The 24,640-nt window shown below is 45.3% G+C and overlaps 1 protein-coding gene across 2 annotated transcripts in view; it reads right to left on the bottom strand.

Annotated features, from left to right (window-relative positions):
* Positions 1-24,640, bottom strand: part of LOC122789778 (phosphatidylinositol-binding clathrin assembly protein-like) — a 2,259,505-nt gene that overhangs the window by 1,342,209 nt on the left and 892,656 nt on the right. For both annotated transcript variants that reach the window (XM_044057218.1, XM_044057217.1), the window contains one exon: positions 12,485-12,570. In XM_044057218.1, coding sequence (XP_043913153.1) covers positions 12,485-12,570 — 86 coding nt within the window. The remainder of the gene's footprint in view (positions 1-12,484; positions 12,571-24,640) is intronic.

Below are 24,640 nucleotides of genomic sequence, written 5' to 3'. Positions count from 1 at the left end.
TGTCATGTTTAATCATACCCTCACCTCAGGCTTCATGCCCACTGAGTGGCACACAGCTACAGTTATCCCACTCCACAAGGGGGGATCTTGTCTCCTGAACCTGACTGACTTCTTCGAATCGGTCTCCAGAGCCGTCGCAGAGGATAAGGCAGTCCACACAGCCTATCTGGACCTCGCCAAGGCCATAGACACCATCTCCCACTCTGGAATCATAGATAAACTTACTAAGCTGGGCATTAATCCCTATGTCAATCGATGGGTTGCCAACTGGCTTACCGACAGAACCCACACTGTAAAAGTAGCTGACTCCAAACCCAGCTCCAGACAAGTGGGAGTACATTAGGGTTCAGTCCCGGGACTTCTCGTGTTTGGCATCTACTTCTCTGAAGTACAGGCCAACACTAAGGGACTCTGGCTAACAAAGTTCGCAGATGACTGCAAACTGGGAGCCATTATTGAATCCCCAAATGATGTCGATACTCTACAAGAGGGCCTTACAGAAAAGTACAGTTGTGTACCTACAATAAATGTAGATGTTTGAGTGTATTCACTGTTGCAGTCATTACTCTTGGGTTATCCTGCTGGCAGGCTACCCACAGTCAGCCAGAATTCCAAAGTCATAGTCTGGTGTCGGTTGCTGTCGCCTCTTCCCTGATGTCAGTGCGCCAGGGGTATAAAAAATGCAGCAGACGCCATTTTCTTCAGTTTTTCTTGCCCCAGATGTCAGGTGCCCCCAAAAGGGTAGGCTAAATAAATTATGCCATTCAACATGCATGCACTAAAGTAAACATTTCCTTCATCTACAAGCAAATACACCACATAGGTTTGTATAGAATAGAGAAATACAGGTAAGGCCCAGCAAATGAAAGGGGGGTGGTGGGAGGGTAACCTGGACTGCAACAGTGAATACACTCTAGCATCTACATTTATGGTAGGTACACAACTGTACTATGTTCATCGTGTTTCACTATTGCAGTCATTACTCTTGGGTTGAATCCCAAAGTTGAGGATGGGTGGCTGGGCTAAACAGGACTAGGAGAGGATATGAGGCCCTGCAGAACTGCAGTGGCAAAGCCTGCTCTGGATTTAGAGTAGAGAGGTAAGTGGTAGTGCTTTGTAAAAGTGTGCACTGAACTCCAAGTTGCAGCCTCTAAGATGTCTTTGGTTGGTACTCCTCCGAGGAAGGCTGCTGAAGTGGCTGCTGATCTGGTATCTGGGATCCCTGTGAACCTGCAGCATATGCCACTAAAAGTTGCTCAGCCTTTCTGAAAGCTTTAGTTCTGTCCAAGTAGAAGCGTAGTTGTCTGTGTATGTCCAAAGAATGCAGAAGTCTCTCACCCTTGTTCTGTGGGTTTGGATAAAAGGTAAGCAAGTGAATGGTTTGGTTAAGGGCCACATTGGACACCACCTCAGGCATAAATGTAGGGTTCGTCCTCAGAGAAACCCTGCCTGGATGGAAAATGATAAAAGGTTCCACAGCCATGAATGCCTGTAACTCTGAGACTCGTCTTGCAGAGGCTATTTGCTAGGAGCAGAGCTGTTTTCCAGGATAAGAATTTTATATCAGCTGTTGAGGCTGGCTCAAAAGGAGGCAGTGTGAGTTTCTCCAAGACATAATTGAGGCCTCATGCAGGTGTTGGTGCTCTCCTTGGAGGTCTTATGTTTTTGGCCCCTCTGAGGTACTGCCTTATTAAAGGATGAGAAAAGATAGGTGGTTCAGTATTGTAATGGGCTGAAATGGCAGAGGCATGAATCTTAATTGATGAAAAGGATAGGCCTTTGTCCAGCATCTCAGTTAAGTATTGTAAAATCTGAGGAATATTTGGAACTAACGTGTCAATTCTTGTCCCAAGCACAGAATCTCTTCCATTTTTCTGCATATGATTTTCTGGTACTGGGCCTCCTGGCCACCAAGATAACATCCACTACAGCTTTGGAGAGAGGAGTTTTCTGAACGGCTACAGTATCCGCCATGCTGCCAGATTTAAGGTCCTGAGTTGGCTGTGCAGGATCTGATTGTTTTGTTGGGTCAGTAAGTGAGACGTCTGAGGCAATTTCCAGGCTGGACCTTGAGAAGTTCTTTAGGATTGGGCACCAGTGCTGGCGTGGTCAGTCTGGGGCAATCAGTATAATTTTTGGCTTCTCTTGTCTGACCTTTAGGAGTACCTTGGGGAGGAGAGGCAGTGGAGGAAAGGCATATACTGTTAGGTTTTTCCAGCTGAAGGATAGGGCATTCACTTTCTATGCTTGCTTGTGGTAAATCCTTGTGCAGAATCTCTGTAGTTGACAGTTGTGAGGGGAGGCAAATAGATCTATGTCTGGGCATCCCCATTCCCTTGTTATCATGCTGAAGACTTGTGAATCCAGTTTCCACTCATGGGGATCCATGAGGTTTCTGCTTAGTTTGTCTGCCAGAGTATTTATTTTTCCTGGCAGGAATTGTGCTTGCAGGTGAACTTGATAAGTCAATGCTGTGCCCCACAAAGTCATGGCTTGTCTGCAGAGGGGGTAGGAATGTGTGCCTACCTGCTTGTTTACGTACCACATGACTGTAGTATTGTCTGTCTTTATCAGTAGTTGTCCTGGATGAAGTAGATCCTTGAAAGCTGTCAGGGCATTCTGAACAGCTAGTATCTCTTTTTGATTGATATGAAGATGCATCTGGCTTGCGGGCCATGTGCCCTGAATACATTTTCCTGCCATGGTGGCCCCCCAGGCATAATCTGATGCATCCGTTGTTAGTGTCTGCCTGACTGTGGGTAAAGTAAATGGCTGTCTCTTGTTGTGGTGACAGGCCTGTGCCCACCATCGAAACTCCTGTTGCAGGCAGGGAATGAGGGTAATTAATGTTTCCAGGCTGTAGCAATGTTGAGTCCAAACACTTTTTAGATACCACGTAGTTTCCTCATATGCAGTCTGGCATATGGAATTAGCAGAATGCAGGATGCCATGAAGCCCAAAGCCTGCAGATTTTTTCTTGCAGATAACTGGGTCTTTGTTGCCAACATTCTGAAGTAAGAAGTCAGTTGCCTTTGTTTGTCTGGCGTGAGATAAGCCATCTGGGGAGTTGTATTTAAGCTTGCACCCAGGAATATTATCTCTTGAGAGGGTACTAGTTCAGATTTCTTTTCGTTTACTGTGTACCCTAGGCAAATTAGTAATCTTTTTACAAACGCCAGATGCTTTAGTAGAATGTCTTTGTTCTCTGCTTGAATAAGGCAGTCATCCAAGTAAGGGTATATCTGAATTCCTCTGTCTGCAAAATGCAATTACTGGTGCCGGGCATTTTGTGAAGACCCTGGGCACAGTAGATAAGCCAAAGGGCAGTGCAGAGAATTGGTAGTGCATTGAGCCAGCTATGAATCTGAGGTATCTTCTGCAAGATTGTCTGATTGGGACATGCAGGTATGCCTCTTTTAGGTCCAAAGTTATGAGCCTAGCCTTCTTGCCCAGCATGGGCAGTAGCTGATGCAGAATCAACATTTTGAATTTTGGAATGTCCAGAAATGCATTTAGAATAGACAGGTCCAGTATTGGTCTCCAAGCTATGTGCGTTCTGTGCACCAAGAAAAGTCTTGAGTAAAGTCCTTGTCCCTGCTCTTGTTGTGGTACTTGCTGAATGGCCCTCATGTCCATGAGGGATGAAACTTGCTTTTGTGTTTCTGCCCAATGATTGTGTGGCAGAGGTCTGGCATACCTTTTGCCCTTGGCAGGGTGTGAAAGTGGAACCTGTAACCATGAGACACTATGTTCAAGACCCATTTGTCCTGGGTAATCATGTGCCAATTTGGTGAAAAAAGTGCCAGTTTTCCCCCTAAGGGGGCTGCCAAAAGATAAGTGCTTGGTTCTGGCAGAGGAAAGTCATTGGGACTGTTTCCTGTATGGTTGTGATTTGTCTTCTCCGCTTTTAGACGTAGAAGCACCCCATTGTTTAGGCCTGTATGAGCCTTGGGACTGGGATCTGCCTCTGGGGCATCTATCTGCCTCTTTGTGGCCTGTCTGACACTGGAAAGGATCAATTCTTTGTAGGCCAGTTTCTGCTAAATCTGGGTGGCTGTACCTGTAGGAAATCCTTAACTACCTGCATGGATTTCACTTTATCCTCCATTTTCTTCTGCACCTCTTCTGCCTTAACACCAAACAAAGTATCATGCTGTAATGGAGCATCCAATAATTTTGCTTTAACATGATCAGGCAGATTCTGTTCCTTTAACCAAGCATGCCTTCTAATGACAGAACCTGTAACAGCGACCCTGCAAGAGGCCTTCAGTGAATCAAAACCACATTGCAAAGTATGCTTTCCCACTTGTTCAGCTGCATGCAATAAATCCTGCATTTCCCTGTTATCAGAACATTCAGAATTTGTCAACATTTTCTGTTTAAGCAGTGACATTAAGTATTGCTGATATTTAAGCATATGAAACTGACAATTTAAAGCCCTTACAGCCAAGGTAGCAGAAGTGTAAACTTTTTCCCCCCATCTGTCCAGTGCCCTAGAGTTCCTATCAGAGGGGACAGGGTTTCTTGCGGTGGAAGCCTTGACCCCTTTGGGAACCTGGGATATAGTTTCTGGGTCAGCAGCAGGGTTTTTATATAGAAATTTATGAGAGTCTGGAACCCTGTATCTGTCTGGCTTAGCAGGTGCAGGGGTACAGAGTCAGAAGACAAGCCAGACTCTGAAAATACATGGTCTACAAATGTCTAGAACAGGTGGAATAGCAAGAGGTCTGTGCTGCGGTAGTAAAAGAAAGTCTCTGAGCCTTTTCTTAGATTCTGAATAATCTTGGCTCTCCCAGTGAAAATGCTCCCTCATGGTATGCAGGGTTTCCCCAAAAGAATAATCCTCAGGAGGAGAGGCTGAAGGAATAGATTCTTCAGCATCAGAATCCTCATAGGGAGGAAAAGAGTATCCCTGTTCAGAAGAGGAGTCAGAGGAAATTGAAACCTGATCAGAAGAGTGATATTCTGTGTCTTGCCTAGGCCTCTTATCAGGAGGGGGATGGGAACCCCTGATCAAAGTAATTAGGTCTTTGGCCATTTTAGGCATCTGTTTCTTAGGCATGAAAGTCTGTCCAGGAGAATGCTGTACTTGTTTCCTGGTCTTTAAAGCTGAGGAAGGCTTGACATATAATTGTGTAGGTCTGAAAACACCCTCAGAAGCAGATACCTGCTCAGCGGCTCCGGACCCATCTGAGGGAATAGTTTCCGAGAGTCCAATACATTGAGTATCCCAGAGGCCGAGTCAGCTCCACGTGGGAGTCAGACGCGGCCTGTGGCTCTGAGGTAGCGGGTGTCAGGGGCTGCAAAAGTGCCTCACTGAGAACCAGCGAACCGGCGACTGGCCTAGCGGGGGCCTCATCGTCTGTTTTGGACCTCGGATGCCTGTCCTTTTCCTTGCACTTTTTATAAACTCCGGACGTCAGCTGTTCCGACGGCATTATGTAATAAACTTTCGGCCAAAGTAATGAAAGGCAAAATCGTTCCGTTGGTTAAATCCAGCACAAAACCGACAGCTAGCAATGTCATGATCAGGGCCTAGGGCAAGGAATACAGTAAGAATGAAAATCCTTATGAGGTATTTGCTTCCCACAAGAAATACAATTGTTAACTTTTTCTGACATCGGTCTGGAGCAAGAAAAAAGTTTTCCCAATGGGGTACTTCGCTTTAATGAAGACTTGCGAACTGCTTTTGCTTCAGGCACCGCACGGCAAGAAAGACTGGAGAAAATGGTGTCGGCTGCATCTTTTATACCCTGGCGCACTGACGTCAGGGAAAAGGCGACAGCAACCGACGCCGAACCAAGACTTTGGAATTCAGGCCAACTGCAGGTAGCCTGCCAGCAGGACAACCCAAGAGTAATGACTGCAATAGTGAAACACGAACATCAGATGCTTGGTGCCATAGTCATGGGCTCAAGCTCAATGCCAAGAAATGTATAGTTTTCCCCTTTGGGAAAAAAACATGTACCCATGAATGAATTACCACATAAGGTGGCAGTACACTAAACACCGAAAGTGTGATAAGAGTTTTAGGGACACAGGTGGACAGTGGTCTCACCTTCAATAACCACATCGCCACAACAGTCAGGAAATCCTTCTATGTGGCACACCTCATCACTAAGAGCTTTTCATCCAGAAAAAAGGAGGTCATTGTCCCACTATACTCATCCCTCATTAGACCCATTATAGAATACAACTCCCATTTGGTATGTACCTCTCAAGACATCTGCAACAACTGGAAAGGCCGCAAAAATACCTCACTAAAAGAATCACAGGTCTAAAGCATATGCCCTATGCTGACTGCCTTAAAAAACTCCAGCTACACTCTGTCGCTTATCGTCTACTCTGAGGCGATCTCTGCTTAACATACAAGGCCATGTCAAACCCAGAGCTGTTGGACATGCTACACTTAAAGAAATCCCAATCCCTCAAAGCCACACGCTCCAGGGATCTAAACCTTGTCATCACAATAAACAAAACATGTTGGAAGGATAGGTTCCTGACCCAGAGACTCCTCAGACTCTGGAATAGACTGCCCATACATGTCAAGCAGAGCACCTCTTTGGCCCTCTTCAAAAGGAAACTTGATGACTGGGGAGAAAGGAAATTCACCCCAGGGATCACATCAGTCGTCCTGCTAGACAGAGGTCCATGGAAGTAAATAGTGTGGGAAGAAATAGCAAGGGAATTGTTAGGAAGTAAATAGTGTGGGAAGAAATAGCAAGGGAATTGTTATGGCTAGGCTTCTATAGGCCCTAGGGCCGATAGCCTAGTACCAGCCTATGAACCTATGGAGGATGATGAAATGATTGTGATTAGACCCATCATTAAGAGAGGTCCAAATCTTTGTTACAGATAGAAAATACTACCATGACCTGATAACTCGGATGTTAAATGACACTTCTTTCTATAAACTGACAGACCTCCATGAGACAGAATGATTAGGGGAATTTATAGTACGTTGAATGTCTATTGAGTATAGTGATCTCTATGGATTTATATACATTTTTCTTGGTACATGAACCTCTGATACCTCTAATCCAAAGCCTACTGAAAATACATACAAATCCGTTGCCCCCACCTTTAAGACCAATAGTAGCAGGTCCACTGAACTCTTTTCAATTTATTTGGACAGGCATTTGAGACCCATTTTGACCAAGAATACCTATGTATTAAATGAAATTGAATTTTTGAAAGACCTGCACTGCTTTGTAAAGAATGAACTGATAACTCCAGGGGGGAGTCGCATACAAATGTACAAGGGGGGCGGGGGGGGGCATATCTAGCATGCAAGAAATGGTATTTTAAGCTAGACAGGAATGTCCAGGAAAATGTCACCCAACACATGCAGGAAGTGAGGGGGGGGTCAAAGGAGTGGGAATGACAACAAGACAACTGTGATAATGTGGAACACACGGGGTCACCTAACCCAAGCTGGAGGAAAAGGTTACACACAAGGTTCAGAAGGGAAAAGGGAATATAGTTGTTTGTCTTTCGGCTTTTCCCGGTTAGGGGTCGCCACAGCGGAACGCCGGTCCGCTAATGATTGGCAGTAGATTTTCACGAATGCCGAGGTGCCAGCTCGACATAAAACCTTCAACAAAGGCACGCCCATTTATGCATGTCTTTCGAACGCCCAGCCAATCGCGGAGAGAACATGCAGATTCCACAAAGAAGGCACTCCCCGCACTCCAGCTGAGAATCGAACGGGAGAACCTCTTGCTGTGAGGCAACAACGCTACAGCTGCACCACCGCGGAACAGGGAATATAGTACTACTAAAAAATATTTTGAAATCTAAAATTAATGAAGGTAAAATAAGGGATATAGCTGTAAATTATGTAACCACATACAAACTGGTTAAGCAATACCTGTACTAATAGGGACACAATAAGATGAAGTGTTTAGGAGTATGGATTGAAAAAACTTCTCTTATGACAGCTAAGGATATGTGGTAAAAAACTAAACAAAACATAATACAAAAGCTGAGAAACTGTCAACTTTTGTTTATGGATATGTACAGTAAGATTCAAGCAGTGAAAATATTTTTACTACCTAGGTTTATATACAGGTCAGGCATATATATTTTTTTATCAACCAGATGCAAAGTTGTGGACTGTAATTAGTAAAGAATAGAAGGAATTTATCTAGGAGGGGAACAGAGCAAGAGTTAAGTGGGATAAGTTGATCCTACCCACAGAAGGAGGGATGGAGAAGAAAGAAAGCAGACAGAGATGGAACCATAGTAGAAAGACAACTGACAGGGATCCAGAAAGTAATGTGGCAGAGCGAAGACAAAGAAAAGAGGAAGGGATATTTGCTAGAGCCACAGAGTTGAGACTCGTACATAGCAAAAGCAGAAGGTTATAATTCAAACTAGAAAAGAATGATGGAGAATAACTGCCATACAGAATATGGCATTCAGTTTCTAGGATAATTTCAGTCACTGAAATGGAGCATGATACCTTTACTTAAGGGCTTTTTTTTTTGTTTTTCACTAAATCGCTGGTTGGCGGACTTAAAAGCACATCCTAAGGAGAACTACTGATAGCTGACATGCAGTTCTAAACCAGGAGCGTTTCCTAATTATAAACCCCAACATGTAACATGTCTGACTACAATAAAATATCCACAGCATCATATACAGATTTAAGGGTAGGGAAACCCAATCTTACAGTCTGTAGCACTGAGTTTTTCCAATTTGACTTCCTCTGTCTAGCAGCTTATACAATCTCTCCTTTATCCACCTTAAGATACAGCTATGACAACTGATCTTGCAGTTTACGGCCAAGTTACTAGACATGTACATTTTTGCCCTGCCCGCCAACAAAAACCCGATTCTTTGCTGAACGGTAAGGAGGTCAGCAGTACAAATCTTCCTAGAATTAAGAGAGGCAGAGAGACAGTGGTAGGATGTGCCTTACGGTTGTGAAATCCTGTCTTTTTTTAAGTGCCTGCTGAAAGCTGTGGGACAGAGGAAAGGCATCCACTTTAACTCTGAGTTTCATTTTCAACTATTCATGCCTAGCAGAGAAGGGACCACTAGTTGGCCAACAAAATAATTCTCTCATGAAGACTCAGAGCAAATGCAATGTCAGCAAAAGAAATGGCAGACTAGGAGAGAGAGAATCTTCATGGTCTGAATCTACATATGGCAGTGATTCAATCTGGTCAGCATAAAATTACCTGTTCTTTATAGGATATAGGAAAGGGGCTTCTGATGTGTTTCTTTCCAGAGATCAGTACTGGGGAAAGTTTGCAGTTTAACACTTTGAAAAGACACAACTTGGTTTGGACAGGGACAGACCAGTTTAGGTCTCTGCTGTTACCTGACAATTTATTTAAAAATATTAAAATATTCAAGGTCAAACAGCACACAATTAAGGCAGAAAGGGGAAAAAGGTGTGCCAGTAGAAGGCTTCAAAAGTGGATAAAGTCTCTTTGTAAACATTTAGCTTACCTACATTCATGGTCTCTACATCTATTATCTCTTTGCTTCCAGCATTACTGCAGGTGGCTTTTATCTTTAAAGTTTCTATCACTGGAGATGGGGATTGGTCTTTATGTACTTCGGTGACTGCCTCAAGATTCCCATTTTGGGAAGCCATCAAAACAGATGTACTGTCCTGCACAAAGTATGGTTGTTTAAGATGCCCTTACCCATAAGAGTAGATGTTCAAATTCCTCACTGTTGCAGCAGCCTTTAGGCTATGTGGATTGTGTCTTGCCCAAAATACAACAGGTCAGCTTCCAAAATGTTCTAGCTACCTCTCACACTTCCATTCTGACTGCTAACTGAACAGCCCAGTGGAGAGAAAAAAAAGCAGTCAAGAGTGAAAAGTCTTAAGGACACTTTTTGCATAACCCAAAAAGTAACATACTCATCCTGAAACAACAAATAACTATCAAGTTATTGGTCAATTACAACTAAATACAACAGGAGGGGCGTGGAGGGTGGGGGTTCAGCTATGCCACATTGAGGAATTCAAACATCTACTATAACAGGTTAAGTGCAATTGAGACAACTTTACTATGTTCAACATTCCCAGTAATTTAGTAGCCTTTAGGCTATATGGGTGAACACCAAAGCCTATCCAACTTCGCAAAAGGAAGGATATGCATCCAAGATCCCATGGAGAATGGTCCTAGCAAAAGAATCCAATTTGAAAAGGAATGTAAAAAGGATCATGTAGTTGCCTCCAGAGTCTACCACTTTCCAATCTGCCATCAAATAAGGTAAATCCCTAAAGAGTGCCCCTCAATAATGGCTACAATTGGTTTAGTAAGGTTGGTGTAAACACAAGGTAACATAGGACGACCAACTAGAAAAAATTCATTTTGACACAGCTTGTCCATTCTTAGTCCCAACATAAAATATAAAACATAATAAATAGCTGTTCAGCATTTCTGCGGTACTTAACATTTGACAAGATACTACCTGATCTGGATAGCATATCCAGCTTATGTAGAATCCTTTTTGCCTGGTTTGGACAGTCAGGAATAGAAAACTATGCTACTGTGCACGTTCCAATAAAGATGTAATACTTCCAGCAGAAAGTTAAGATTCTAGGAAGGAGTAACCTGTAAATGTGGTAAATGCAGGTGTAACTTTACTTTCTGAAAGCTTTTTATAAAAACACAAAGTGGCAAATCCCTGAAAAGAAGCACAGATATAGCCATTAGATGGGTTTACAATTTTAAGGTAAAGGCTCAAAAGCTCAACCAGAACAAAGTTTAATGTGCAACATTATCATTCGGAATGCCAAAGATGAGCAACATCAACTGTCCAGTCTTGTCCCCCCCCGACCAATGGTAGCACTTGTACCTGGGTACTGAGTGGTAGGGTGTTTTGTGATCCAAGTTTACAGCAAGTATGCTGCATCCTCAGCATCTTACGTTTCATTTCAGAGATTGCGTTAGTCATGCTTCTCAGTCTCGACTACGTAATAGTAAACCGCTACAAGTACCATGTAAAGGGGTACAGGCAGAGAGGGAGCTTAAGTGTCCGCTGTTGCTCTTGCAAGGCCTCTGAGCTGCTTCCTCACAACGCAACAAATAAGTACTACTGATTTTCCATACTTAGTCAATTTTCCCTCCACTAGGCTGTCCAGTCCACAGTCACAGTGGAAGTGCGAGAAACAGCAAGAGATTTTTGAACTCAACCCATACAGCCTAACGCAGCAATGGAACATTTATTTGATGACTAGCATTTTTACTGGATTTTAATGCTGTCCCCCTTAGTTTTCTCAATCTGGTTTATCTGTTCTCTTCCTTCCACACACACTCACACTCTCTCACACACACACTCTCTCACACACACACACACACACACTCACACACACACACACTCTCTCACACACACACACACACACTCACACACACACACACACACACACACACTCACACACACACACTCACACACACACACACTCACACACACACACTCTCACACACACACACACACACACTCACACACACACTCACACACACACACACTCACACACACACACTCTCACACACACACACACACACTCTCACACACACACACACTCACACACACACACACACTCACACACACACACTCACACACACTCACACACTCACACACACACACTCACACACACTCTCACACACACTCACACACACACTCACACACACTCTCACACACACTCTCACACACACACTACACACACACTCACACACACACACACACACACTCACACACACTCACTCACACACACTCTCACACACACTCTCACACACACTCTCACACACACTCTCACACACACTCTCTCTCTCTCGCTCTCTTCGACTGTTTATGTTTCCCCCTCAGAGTGTTGCTTTAGAGATATTAAGCATTTACAAGATGCATACGACAATTTTAAATGTCTCATTCTGGCAGCCTTGTTAAATTTCAGACAAATCCCACAAGATTCCAACTTATGTTTAAGCCCTACATAAAATGTACTGGATAAGGTAAATTTTAACTGCTATTTGCCTACTATAAAAGCAGGCTTCTTAATGGATTTGGAAGATGATATGATCCTACCACTTCATATGATATTCTGAAGGCTTCAGTCAATTTTCTGAACTTTCACCAAAAATGCCAGTAGTTAGAAGTTCAACCACTGAATGCATAAATATTTGAAGGAAAAGGAGACCAGCAGTACACAGAAAAGCAGGTAGTAAAGCGTATGTAACATTACTGGTTATAGGACAGGTTTTTACAAAATTTTAATAAGGGTGAGATCACAGTTGGTCCCTGGAGGCCAGACAGTGACAGCTGAAGCAATCTAGTTCAGATACAGGAAACAGTTTGTGGGCAAATTAACCCATATGTTACAACTTACTGTTACAGTGGTCCTCCCAAACAAAACAACATTAAAATACATTTATCTCACTGTAGTTAACTGCTCTATATTATTAAGCAATGTGCTATAACTGTGTCATAACATATATGTCAAGACCTATTGCTTCTCAATTACCTGCTTGCAGCTGAAAACTCTTTAGTCTTCTTTCCCTCGAGAGAAGCTAAATGTTGTTCCAGTGCCTCGAGTAAACTACTGGGAGCCTAAAATTAAAAAGACAGCTACTTAATGGTTTAATGAATGTTTTTAGTCTTTTATTGTATTTAAATCGAGATATATTGACTATGAACAGTATTTTATGTGCAGAAACAGCCAACACAAACACATAACCTGACAACCTTTAAAAGAATTGAGAAGGGAACAGTGACTAAAAGTGAAAGATACAAATAGCTAATTTTTGACATGCTAAAGTTTAAAAGTTCATACAAAGTCATAATATAAATTACTGCCATATGTGTACTTTATTACAAATAAGATTAGAAAGTGCATTTGTGACCCACTTACCATAACTGTAGATGTTCGAGTAGATCCATGTTGCAGTACTGAATCTTAGGAGTTCCAGCCATGCAGAAGCCTGCAACCAGACCAACTTTCGAAGTCTTTGAACCATCCCTAACTGAAAAGCATCTGATGACCAATGTCTGTACGTCAAGGTATAAGAAGGCTGTCAGTCGGCACCATCTTCAGGTCTTTCTAAGCAATGAACAAGCAATCTGAAGCCTGACAACAGCACAACCTTCCCAGCTGTCTGAATTTCAGTGAAAAGGAGAAAAATCATACGAAGCAGCAAGGGGATGATGGAGATAAGAGGACTATCTGCAGAGAAAGTACGGCTATGTACACTAACCATAAATGTAGATGCTAGAGTGTATTCACTGTTGCAGTCATCACATTTGGGTTATCTGCCTTCAGGTAGTCCTCAGCCAGCCTGAATACCAGAGTCTTGAATTCCTGCATCGGATGCGGTCTCTTCTTCCATGACGTCAGGTCGTCAGGGGTATACAACATGCAGCCGACACTATTGTCAGTTTTTCTTGCCCCAGATGTCAGGTGCCCCCACAGTGGGAAGCAATTATATGTTATGGTACCCCTCCAACAAAAAACAAATGCATCATAAAGCTTAAATACACCAAACAACAAGGAAAGGTAGAGCCAAGAGAAGTCAGGGGGCTGGAAGGAGGGTAACCAGGACTGCAACAGTGAATACACTCAAACATCTACATTTATGGTAAGTGTACACAACTCTACTATGTTCTTCATGTTTCACTGTTGCAGTCATCACATTTGGGTTGATTCCCAAAGCTAAGGAAGGGAAGAGGAAGTTAGAGAGCATTAGGGCCAGATATAAAGCCCTGCAAGACTGCAGTGGCAAAACCAGCTCTGGATTTAGAAAAAATAGGCATGTGGTAATGCTTGGTGAAGGTATGTACAGAGCTCCAGGTAGCAGCTTTAGGATGTCCCTGGTAGGGACACCTGTAAGAAAGGCTATAGAGGGAGATGCAGCGCTGGCAGAATGTGACCTTATCCCCTGTGGGGTAGGTTTTCAAGGGTGCTTATAGCAGAAATGAATGCAATGGGCTATCCACTTAGAAATGGTTTGCTTTGAAATTGCCTTCCCCTCTGCCCTTGCAGCAAAGCCAACTAGCAGTTGTTCAGATTTTATGAGAGGCTTAGTCCTGTCCAAATAAAATCTAAAGCTGTCTGTGCATGTCCAAAGAGTGCAGTATTCATTCTTCTTTGTTTTGTGGATCCGGGAAAAAGATAGGCAAATGAATGGACTGATTAAAGGCCACACTAGACACCACCTTGGACATAAAGGAAGGATTGGTCCTGAGGGAAACCCTGTCTGCGTGTAAGATAATGAAGGGCTCCACTGTCATGAGGACCTGTAATTCAGACACTCTTCTTGCTGAAGTGATGGCTAGAAGGAAGGCTGTTTTCGAAGAAAGGAATTTCAACTCTGTAGTTGCAGCTGGCTCAAAAGGAGGTAGAGTGAGCTTTTCCAATACAAAGTTAAGGTCCTAGGCAAGAGTAGGGGCTCTCCTGGGGGGGGGGGTCTTAAATTTTTGGCCACTCTGAGTGGTTCAGTATTATAATGTGCTGAAATGGCAAAGGCATGAAATTTAATAGATGAGAAGGATAGGCCCTTGTGAAGCATTTCTGTTAAGTACTGAAGAATGAGGTAAGCTGGGCACTGTTGTGCCCATCCCCTGAGTCGGGCTCCAGGAACTTTTAGTTATGTACTTACCATAACTTCGGATGTATGGGATCTATCTCGCCTACATTCATGACAGATGGGTTCGGAGCCGATCCATCGGCTCCGACTCGGCAACTAATACACTAGCACGAAGTCTCTCATTGGCTGGGCTACTCCCTATCCCAGGATGCACTACACCTGCTTCCCCAGATCTTGTTTGTTCGCTTTCATACATCCATGCAAACACAGAAAAAACTAGTAGTCACAATAACCAACTAAAGTTCTTCAAGAAAGAACGCCAAGAAAAGAGGGACTACAGCTCCTCTAAATCCAAATGGAAGGGGGAAGGAGGATGGGTACTTATGAATGTAGAGATGGATCCCATACATCCGGGTTATGGTAAGTACATAACTAAAAGATGTAATGGGATCCTATCTCGCCTACATTCATGACAGATGGGACAGCGTCCCTAGCACCTACATCCCGGGTGGCTCATTGGAAAACACTCCTGAGAACTGTGGAACCAAAGGAAGCTCTGCCTCGAGAAACCACATCCAATTTGTAATGAGAAATGAAAGTGTGCGGAGAAGTCCAGGTTGCTGCAGCACAAATATCATCTATTGATAACTTGGAGTGAAAAGCTACGGAAGTAGCCATTGCCCTGGTAGAATGAGCCTTGACTGGAAAGGGGAGGTCTTTGTTAGCTTGTGAATAAATAAAAATGATACAATCTTTAATCCATTTAGATATGGAGGTTTTTGTTACTGGTTGACCCAATTTGTTCGCTGCAAAGGAAACGAACAATTGATTAGATTTCCGCGTTTGAGCGGTTCTATTCAAATAAAAATGCAGTTGTCTATGTACGTCCAATTGATGCAAAGTATATTCTGCGTTATTAGAGAATTCTGGGGAAAGACGGGGAGTTCTATAGTTTGTTGCATACAGAAAGAGGAGGCCACTTTTGGTATAAATGCAGGGTTTAATTTCAATGAAACTCTATGCTTGTGAAAAATCAAATAGGGAGGATCAGAACAAAGAGCTTGAAGTTCTGAAACTCGCCTGGCAGACGTTATGGCTACTAAAAGGCCGTTTTCCAAGACAGAAATTTTAAATCACAGGTAGCAGCTGGTTCGAAAGGACGGGCAGTTAGGGCAGCAAGAACCATATTCAAATCCCACGGGGGGACAGGATGAGATAAAGGAGGCCTCAGGAGCCAAGCCCCTTTAAGGAAAGCCTTACAAAGTTTGAGAGACATCAATGAAGGTTCAAATGAAGCATGAAAATTAGAAATGGCTGCTAGCTGAACCTTAATGGTAGAAACTGAAGAGCCCGACTGAAAAAGGGAGGCCAGAAAATTCAGAACCTCCGATACTGGTGCAGTGAGAGGATCTATACCCGTTCTTGAGCCCAGAAAGCAAACCTTTTCCATTTACTGGAATAAAGTTTGATGGTGGAAGGTTTATGAGAAGAAGACAGTATGTGGACCACGTCCGGGAAAGAGCATTGTCTCGGACTAAGGATGGAAGTGGAGTAACCATGCTGCCAACTTCAGGGACCTGAGAGACGGATGAAGCCGTCCTGACTGATGAGTCAACAGGTCTGGCACGGATCCAGAAACCATGGACCTTCTATCGCATGCCTCTGTAGGAAAGGAAACCAAACTTGACGAGGCCAGTGCGGGCAATCAAAATCATCTCGCTCTCCATGTAAATGGCCTTCTGTATCACCCTCGGTAAGAGGGGAACGGAGGGAAGGCGAGAAGACCGGGGCCAAATGTGAGTCAGAGCGCCCTGGGAGTCTGTCCCTGAGAAGGAACAGTGTGAAGAACTCTCTGCATTTCGCATTGTGAGGGCTGGCAAACAGGTCGCAGCAAGGATGACCCCATCTGTCGAAGATTTTCGCAGCTATACCCTGGTTGAGGGACCATTCGTGGGGTAAAAGAATGGTCCTGCTTAATCTGTCCGCAATCACATTGGACTTCCCGGTATGTGCGTTGCCATTAGAAAGCGGTTGGTAGCTACCAGTGCCAAAGTCTCATGGCTTCTCTGCATAGTGGGTAAGACCTGGTTCCACCTTGCTTGTTTATGTACCATACCACCGACATGTTGTCGGATAGGATAGCAATCGGGCCCTGTGGGAGAGCGTGATGGAGAGCTTGTAGTACCAATAGTACCGCTCTCATCTCCAGGACATTGATATGCAAATGCATTTCCTGGATCTGCCATGTGCCTTGGACCGACCTGTCCAGGTAATGACCCCCCCCACCCTACCTGGGAGGCGTCCGTAGTCACAGTGGCAAACGGACGTTGTGGTATAAAGGGTCGCCCTGGTCGAGATTTGATTGGAGAAGCCACCAATGCAGATCTCGACGGCAACTTTCCGTGATTATGATTAAGTGGTTCAAGGGAAGTTCCTGATAAGACCATTGAACCGACAGTAGCCATTGTAAAATTCGCATATGAAGCCTGGCCAAGGGAACCAAAAGTATGGTCAACGCCATCGAGCCCAACAGTTGTAGGATCCGATGGGCCGGGGCTCTTTGTAGGGGAGACAGGATTTGACTTGATCTTGTAACACCTGAATTCTTGCTGCCGGTAAAAAGGCGCGCATTCTTTTTGTGTCTAAGTCTGCGCCTATGAAAGTAATACGCTGAGATGGCTGTAGTACAGATTTTTGCAAATTGAACGTGATCCCCAAGAAACGGCCCAAGGTGAACGTGGCTCTGAGCGCTTGGAGTAGTAGATGCTCGGAGGTGGCAGTAAGGAGCCAGTCGTCTAGATAAGGAAACACCTGGAATCCCAGACTTCTCAGGTGAGCAGTTACCACTGCCAGACACTTGGTGAACACCCTGGGGCTGTGGTGAGACCAAAGGGCAGTGCTCGAATTGAAAATGACTGACTCCGAGGCGGAAGCGTAAATGTCTCCTGGACTCTTGAGCTATGGGAATGTGATAGTAAGCGCCCTGGAGATCTATGGAGCACATCCATGCATCTTTTTCCAGCAAAGGAAGAATAGATTGAAGAGTGACCATTCAGAATTTGGACTTCTTTACGAAACGATTCAATGAACTGAGATCCAAAATGGGCCTGAAGTCCCCTGTCTTTTTTGGTACCAAAAATAATTTTGAGTAAGTTCCTGATCCGATCTGGTCGATGGGGACAGGCTGGATGGCTCTTTTTTCTAGCAGCTTTGAAACCTCTAATGCTGCTTGATTCCGCTGACTGGGTGGTACGTCCGGGATTTCCCTTAAAGAAAGGGGGGGTTTGTTGAAGGGGATGATATAACCTCCGGTAATAATGCGAAGCACCCACTGATCGCTTGTTATGGATTCCCAAGCTTGTGGGTGCGCTTAAGCGACCCCCGACTGGCTCCGGAGTTGCACAGTCGGGCAACAACTCAGGAACGCTGGTTGTATGAAGAACCACGAAAGGAATCGCGGTCTCCAGAGTTACGGGGGCCTCTGCCACCTCTGGGCCGGCGTCTTCCAAAATCCCCCTGCCTCTGGAGGGGAATCACTGGGTGGAGTAGGGAAAGACTTCTGAGATTTTTTAAACCACATTTTCCCTCCTCTCCCAGCCTTGGGGTAAGGCCTAGAAGGAGCGGAAAATCGGGCCCCAACGGCAGTCAAAGTCTTGCCCTCCTGCTCGCACCTAGTTAGTGTGTCCTTCACCTTGGGTCCAAACAAAGATGACCCATCAAAGGGGGCGTCGGCGAAGGAAGACTTGAAAGCCTCCGTGAACGAACACAAGCGTAACCAGGCTTGTCTCCTGAGGGCAACGCCTGTTCCCGCTGCTCTACTCGCCTTCGGCCGCATATGAGACGAGCCTCATGGACGAGTTAACAATAGAAAAGAGGGTAGTCATCTGTGCGCCAACAGTCGGGGCCAGCGCCTCAGGTAGATTACCAACAAGAGAGTCATTTAGCTCTTTGAGAAGATCCCTTTGGAGCCTCGTAAAATGACATAAGTAGTTCAGCGACCGTAAGGTAAAGGCCGCTGAGGACAGGGTACGCTTCCCGTACCTATCCATACTCCTAGAATCCTTATTAAGAGGATGAATAGACGTCGAAGCCTCTGCCACATCCTGCTGTGTGGCAGAAGCCACCACCAAAGCATCTACAGGCACACCCTTTGTGAGAAACTCCTTCTGGGGGGGGGCTGACAAAATTTTATTGGGCCTCGCAGGCACCGGTTCCACAGAATCAGGGTGTTCCTACACCCTTCGAGAAACCAAATCAAGGAGTTCATCGAAGGGCGGAGACACCCAGGAGGCGGAAGGCTGGGCCCCAAAGGCCTTGAGGAAGACTGACTCCTCAGCTGAAGGGGTTTTGGCTTGCCAGTCACCTCTCTGACTCAGAATCTCCAAGATATCTGAGAAGGAGATATCATCCGAAGATGATTTGGGGGACCCTTCTGCGTCATCGAGGTCAGTATCCGATGTAATAGACTCATCTTGGGAGTCTACGTGTTTCCTCTTACACAATTTCTTCCGTGGGGCTCGCCTAAGCAGTTTGGACGGACCACCCGAAGAAGGGAACCCCGATGGGGGTATCCTCAGGCCCTGGGGCCCGCTGCCGGGGCTGCAACACAACAGAGGCACCAGTCTCCAAATCTAGGGACAGTGAGGTAGAATCTTGTTGAACCGGCAAAGGCATGGCCAGCGCTCCTCATGGCCTCAAAGGCGGACCTCCAGAATCCAAGGAGGTCACTGGTCTAGAGGCCACGATGGCACTGGGAATTCCAGCAGCCGATGCTCGAGAGGAAGACTAGGCACCAAGCACCCAATCCCAAAGTATTCCCTCGGCCCGGCTGAAGAGGTCGCAGTACCAAACCCTGAACCGGAGGACAGGGTAGGAAGCACAGTCGAGTCGAGAGGCCTGTAAGGGGTCTCTGCTCCGACCGTATGGCTCCACATTGCTCCACCACCACTGGCTCCAACGGCTCAAGAGGTTGGAGGAGGAATCAAATGTGTTGAGGGGGATCGGCTCAAGCAAACTGTGCTAGAGCCGAGACCATTTTAGTAAACACTGGAGATTGGAATAGCCTCTGTAAAACCCTATCCAGGTCCGAATCTGACAGTCTCGAGGATTTAGAGGAGGTAGACACTCGAGAAGACTTTCCTCTCGGCTCCGAGAGAGAGGGACCGGCTCCGAAACGGCTCAAATTCTATCGGCGCCGACTCCACCACAGCATGGACCACCATCGGCACCGAAGGAGCCTTCTTCGGAGCCGAGGGGGAAGAGTCTGAGCTGCACACTTCCACCGGCTCAAGCCATTGGAACCAATGGAGGTGATTCACCTCTCGATACTCCAACTTGCGGCTCCAAGGCAGTGGAGCCAGTAGGAGGTATCGAGGCAGACCTCGACCCTCGGCCCCAAGTCAGTGGAGCCGAGGAAGAAGAGGTCAATTTTGTCTTTTAGAAGTCTGCTCCGACGGACTTGTCGGTGCCGACGATCTTTTCTTTGGAAGCAACAGGAGGATTTAAGGCTTCCTCAAAAGAAGGTTTGATAAGCCCTTTCAATATCAACTTGTTCTTGCGTTCTTGAAGAACTCTAGCAGAGAAAGCATGACATACGCTACAAGTCTCTTGCAGATGTTTCGGCCCCAAACAATAGACACAGACTGAATGGCTGTCCGTGATGGACATTTTATAACTGCACCGAGTGCATTTTTTAAAACCTGACTTTTGTTCCTTAGACATAGTACAGGCCCTTCAAAAAGTATGACTTTACCACAATAAGTAAGCACTATAACAGAATTGCGCCAACTGAAAAGCGCGAGACACACTGAACGCGAGTACTTAGGAAAAAAGTTTACCTCACAAACAAACAGACAAAACAAGTCCAACGGCCCAAAGCCCTCTAATTTAAACGGGCTTGGCCCGAAAAACAATTTACCACAAAAAGTAATTAAGGCTAAATAGCACACAAGGGTAGGGTAAAGGCCCTCTAACTTAAACGGGCCTTGCCCGACTGAAAAAATAAAGTACCAGAAGACACTCAAGCACTCAAATGTAACAAATAGTAAGGAACAATAAGGAATAGCTGTTAAAACAGCTGTTTGGTTAATATATGACAAAAAACCCCAAGGTCAAAGACCAATAAAGGTAAAAAGAACCACTTAGCTCCAGCCAAGTCGAGACCACGTCCAGCTTGTAAAGCGGCAAACGAGATCTGGGGAAGCAGGTGTAGTGCATCCTGGGATAGGGAGTAGCCCAGCCAATGAGAGACTTCGTGCTAGTGTATTAGTTGCCGAGTCGGAGCCGATGGATCGGCTCCGAACCCATCTGTCATGAATGTAGGCGAGATAGGATCCCATTACATCAGTATCTTTTCCACTTTTCAGCATAGGATTTTCTAGTACTAGGCATCCTCGCCTACAGAATGACATCTAGTACCTGCTTATTGAGGGATGCTATTGGAGAGCTCAAGGAATTAGCCAGGCTGCAAGGTTCAGGGTTTGAAGCTGAGGGTACAGAATCTGGCTAGCCTGCTGGGATAGCAGGGGAAAGGGTCTGAGGCAGGTGCCATGGTTCCAGCAGTGTCATACTGCACAAGAGGGGGTACCCAATGCTGGCATGGCAAGTCTGGTGCAATCAATGTTGTCCTTGGTTTGTCCTGTTTGATCTTTAGCAGAACCTTCAGGAGGAGAGGCAGAGGGGGGAAGGCATAAACTGAGAGGCTTTCCCAGGTAAAGGACAGGGCATCCACTTTCCAAGCTTGACTGTGGGAAGTCCTTGTGCAGAATTTGTCCACTTGGCAGTTCTGAGGGGCGGCAAACAGGTCCATCTCTGGGGTCCCCCATTTGTTCCTCAAGAGGTTGAATATTTTTGCTTCCAGTTTCATTCGTGTGGGTCCATGAGATTTCTGCTTAGGTCATTTGCCAGTGAATTTTGCTTGCCAGGCAGGAATTGAGCTTGTAGGTGCACTTGGTAGCTCAAGGCTGTGTTCCACAGAGCCATGGGTAATCTGCAGAGAGGGTACGAGTGGGTTCCCCCCTGCTTGTTTAAGTACCACATAACTGTGGCATTGTCGGTCTTTACCAATAATTGTCCTTGAAGAATGTTGTCCTTGAAGGCTGTCAGGGAATTCTGTACAGCTAACATTTCTTTTTGGTTGATATGCAGGTGCATCTGTCTCGGGTTCCATTGGCCCTGAATGCACTGCCCTGCCAAGTGAGCCCCGCAAGCATAGTCTGATGCGTCTGTTGTCAGGGCTTGGGTATTAGGGGGTAGAGTGAAAGGGAGTCCCTTGTTGTGGTAGCAGGCTTCTGCCCACCAAAGGAACTCTGTCTTTTTACAAGGAATGATAGGAATCATTGATTCCAGGTCCTGAGAATGTTGAAGCCATAGGCTTTTTAGATACCACTTAAGTTTCATCATATGCAGTCTTGCATATGGAATTAGTAGAATGCATGAGGCCATGAACCCCAGGGCTTGCAGAATTTTCCTTGCAGATAGCTGGGTCTTTGTGGCCAGTAGTTTGAAGTAGGTTGTCAAATAAACTTGTTTCTCTGAAGTGAGGAAAGCCATCTGGGACGTTGTATTCAAGCTTGCTCCCAAGGAAGACGACTTATTGGCAGGGTACTAGGTGAGATTTCTTTTCGTTTATTGTGTATCCCAGTGAATTTAGAAGTTTCTTTACGAATGCCAGATGTTTTAATAGCAATTCCTGGCTTTCTGCCTGAATCAGACAATCATCCAAGTATGGGTATATCTGAATATTTCTCTGCCTGGAAAATGCAATGGCTGGAGCTAGACACTTTGTGAATACCCTGGGTGCAGTAGATAAGCCAAAGGGAAGTGCAGATAAGTGAAAGTGCATGGAGCATGCCCTGAAGCTTAGGTATTTCCTGCAAGATTCCCTTACTGGAATGTGCAGGTAAGCTTCCTTTAAGTCTAAGGTTGCCAACCAGGCATCTTTGTCCATTATAGGAAGCAGCTAGAAGTGTTAGCATCTTGAATTTTGGGATTACCAAAAAAGTGTTTAGAAGAGACAGGTCTAGGATAGGATGCCAGGAGCTGCCTTTTCTGGGTACCAGGAAAAGTCTTGAATAAAAACTCTGTCCCCTTTCTTCTGCTGGAACAGGTTGAATAGCTCTGATAGTTAGAAGAGACAGAACCTGCTGTTAAGCATCTGCCCAATGATTTGGGGGTAGGTCTGGCCAACCGTTTGCTGTTGGTAGGGTGTGGAAGGGGAATCTGTATCCTTGGGAAACTATATTCAAAACCCATTTGTCCTCGGTAACAAGTTCCTAGTTTTTTGCATGCAGGGCGAGCTTTCCTCCTAAGGGAACAGGCAGCTGAGCAGGGCTTGGAAGGGTTAAGGTTAAGTCATTGTACCAATTTCCTGTAGGGGGGTGTCTTACTACTCCCTGCTTTGGAAGTGGGAGTCCCCTACTGCTAAGGCCTGTGCATAGCCTGAGACTGTAACCTAGGTGGTCTGCTGTTCCTGGGTTTGGACTGAGAAGGCCTGGAAGAGGCTGGAAAGGACCAATTCTTTGAAGGCCAATGCCTACTAAATCTGGGAGGCTGTACTTGCAGGAAATCTTTAACAGTTTCCACAGATTTAGGTTTTTCCTCCATCTTTTTGAGGACGACTTCTGCTTTGTTGCCAAACAGGTGGTCTTGGGTTAAGGGAGCATCCAGTAATTTAGCTTAACATGATCTGGCAAGTTTTGCTCCTTAAGTCAAGCATGGCTTCTAAGTACAGACCCATTGACAGCAGCCTTGCAAGATGCTTCTAGAGAGTCAAAGACACATTGCAAAGTATGTTTACCAACTTGTTCTGCAGATTGCATTAAATCATGTAATTCTGTGTGTTCAGCATGGTCAGGAATCAACACCATTTTCTGTTCAAGTAGTCCTGTAATATGCTGCTGGTACTTTAACATATGAAACTGGCAATTTAAAGCCCTAATGGCCAAAGTAGCAGAACTATATACTTTCTTACCCCATCTGTCCAAGGCTCTAGAATCTCTATCAGAAGGGGTAGGGTTTTTGGCAGCAGCAGCCTTAATGCCCTTTGGTCCTTGGGAAATGGTCTCTGGATCCGCAGTAGGATTCTTGAAGAGGAACTTGTGAGATTCAGGTACTCTGTATACTTGTCAGGTTTTTTTGGGAGCTGGAGGTAAAGTGTCTGGGGAAAGGCTAGATTCCAAGAAAGCATCATCCACAATGTCCACAACAGGCGGGATAGCTAAAGGCCTGTGTTGAGGGAGGAGTAAGAATTCCCTAAGCCTCTTTTTGGAGTCAGAGTAATCCTGGCTTTTCCAGCGGAAATGCTCCCTAAGAGTGTGCAAGGTTTCACCAAAAGAAAAATCCTCTAGAGGGGAAGCAGAGGGAATGGAGTTCTCTGCATCAGAATCCTCATAGGTAGATAAGGGTAAATCCTGGTTATCAGTGGAAATAGAAATTTCAGAGTCCTGATCCGAAGAATCAGAAGGAAAATCAGTTCTAGGTCTTTTAGAGGGGGAAGGCTGGCTTCCCCTAATTAAGGTAATAAGGTCTTCAATCATTCTAAGCATTTGTTTTTTAGGCATATGGGCCTGAGCATGCGGTTTGGGCGTCTGTTTTCTAGGCGTGGGTCAAGTTTTAGGCCTGGATGAAGAAGATGGCATCTGTTTAAAATGCAAGTCTGTAGGCCTGAATACACCCTCAGAAGCCGGTGCCTGCACAGTGGCTCCGGACCCATCCAAGGTAGAGACATCCGCAGGTTCCACAGTCGAAGAAGCATCTCATGGCATACCAGACTTCGAATGCGTCTCAGTAGAGGCCTGCAAATCTGAAGTAGCGGGTATCAGGGGCTGCGAAAGGGCCTCACTGAGTAGCGGCGGACTGGTGACTAACTTAACAGAAGCGTCGGCAGTTTTGGACCCAAGTGGTCTGTCTCTGTTTTTATCCTTACTTTTTTTGGAATATCGGTAGTTGGATGGCTTACCGAAGCCATTTCTGGATAGTTATACTGAGTAGCAAATAATTTCCTGCAAATATAGACCAGCAACAAATAGTTTGGGGGTTGAACAAGGCCCAAAACTGACAGCGAGGGACGTCGTGGTCTGGGCCTAAGCAAGCAATGC

This window comes from Protopterus annectens, chromosome 15.part0 (assembly GCF_019279795.1).
Source record: "Protopterus annectens isolate FY-2018-M chromosome 15.part0, PAN1.0, whole genome shotgun sequence".
In the NCBI taxonomy this organism is placed as follows: domain Eukaryota; kingdom Metazoa; phylum Chordata; order Ceratodontiformes; family Protopteridae; genus Protopterus; species Protopterus annectens.
This window is presented reverse-complemented; position numbering and strand designations above follow the sequence as displayed.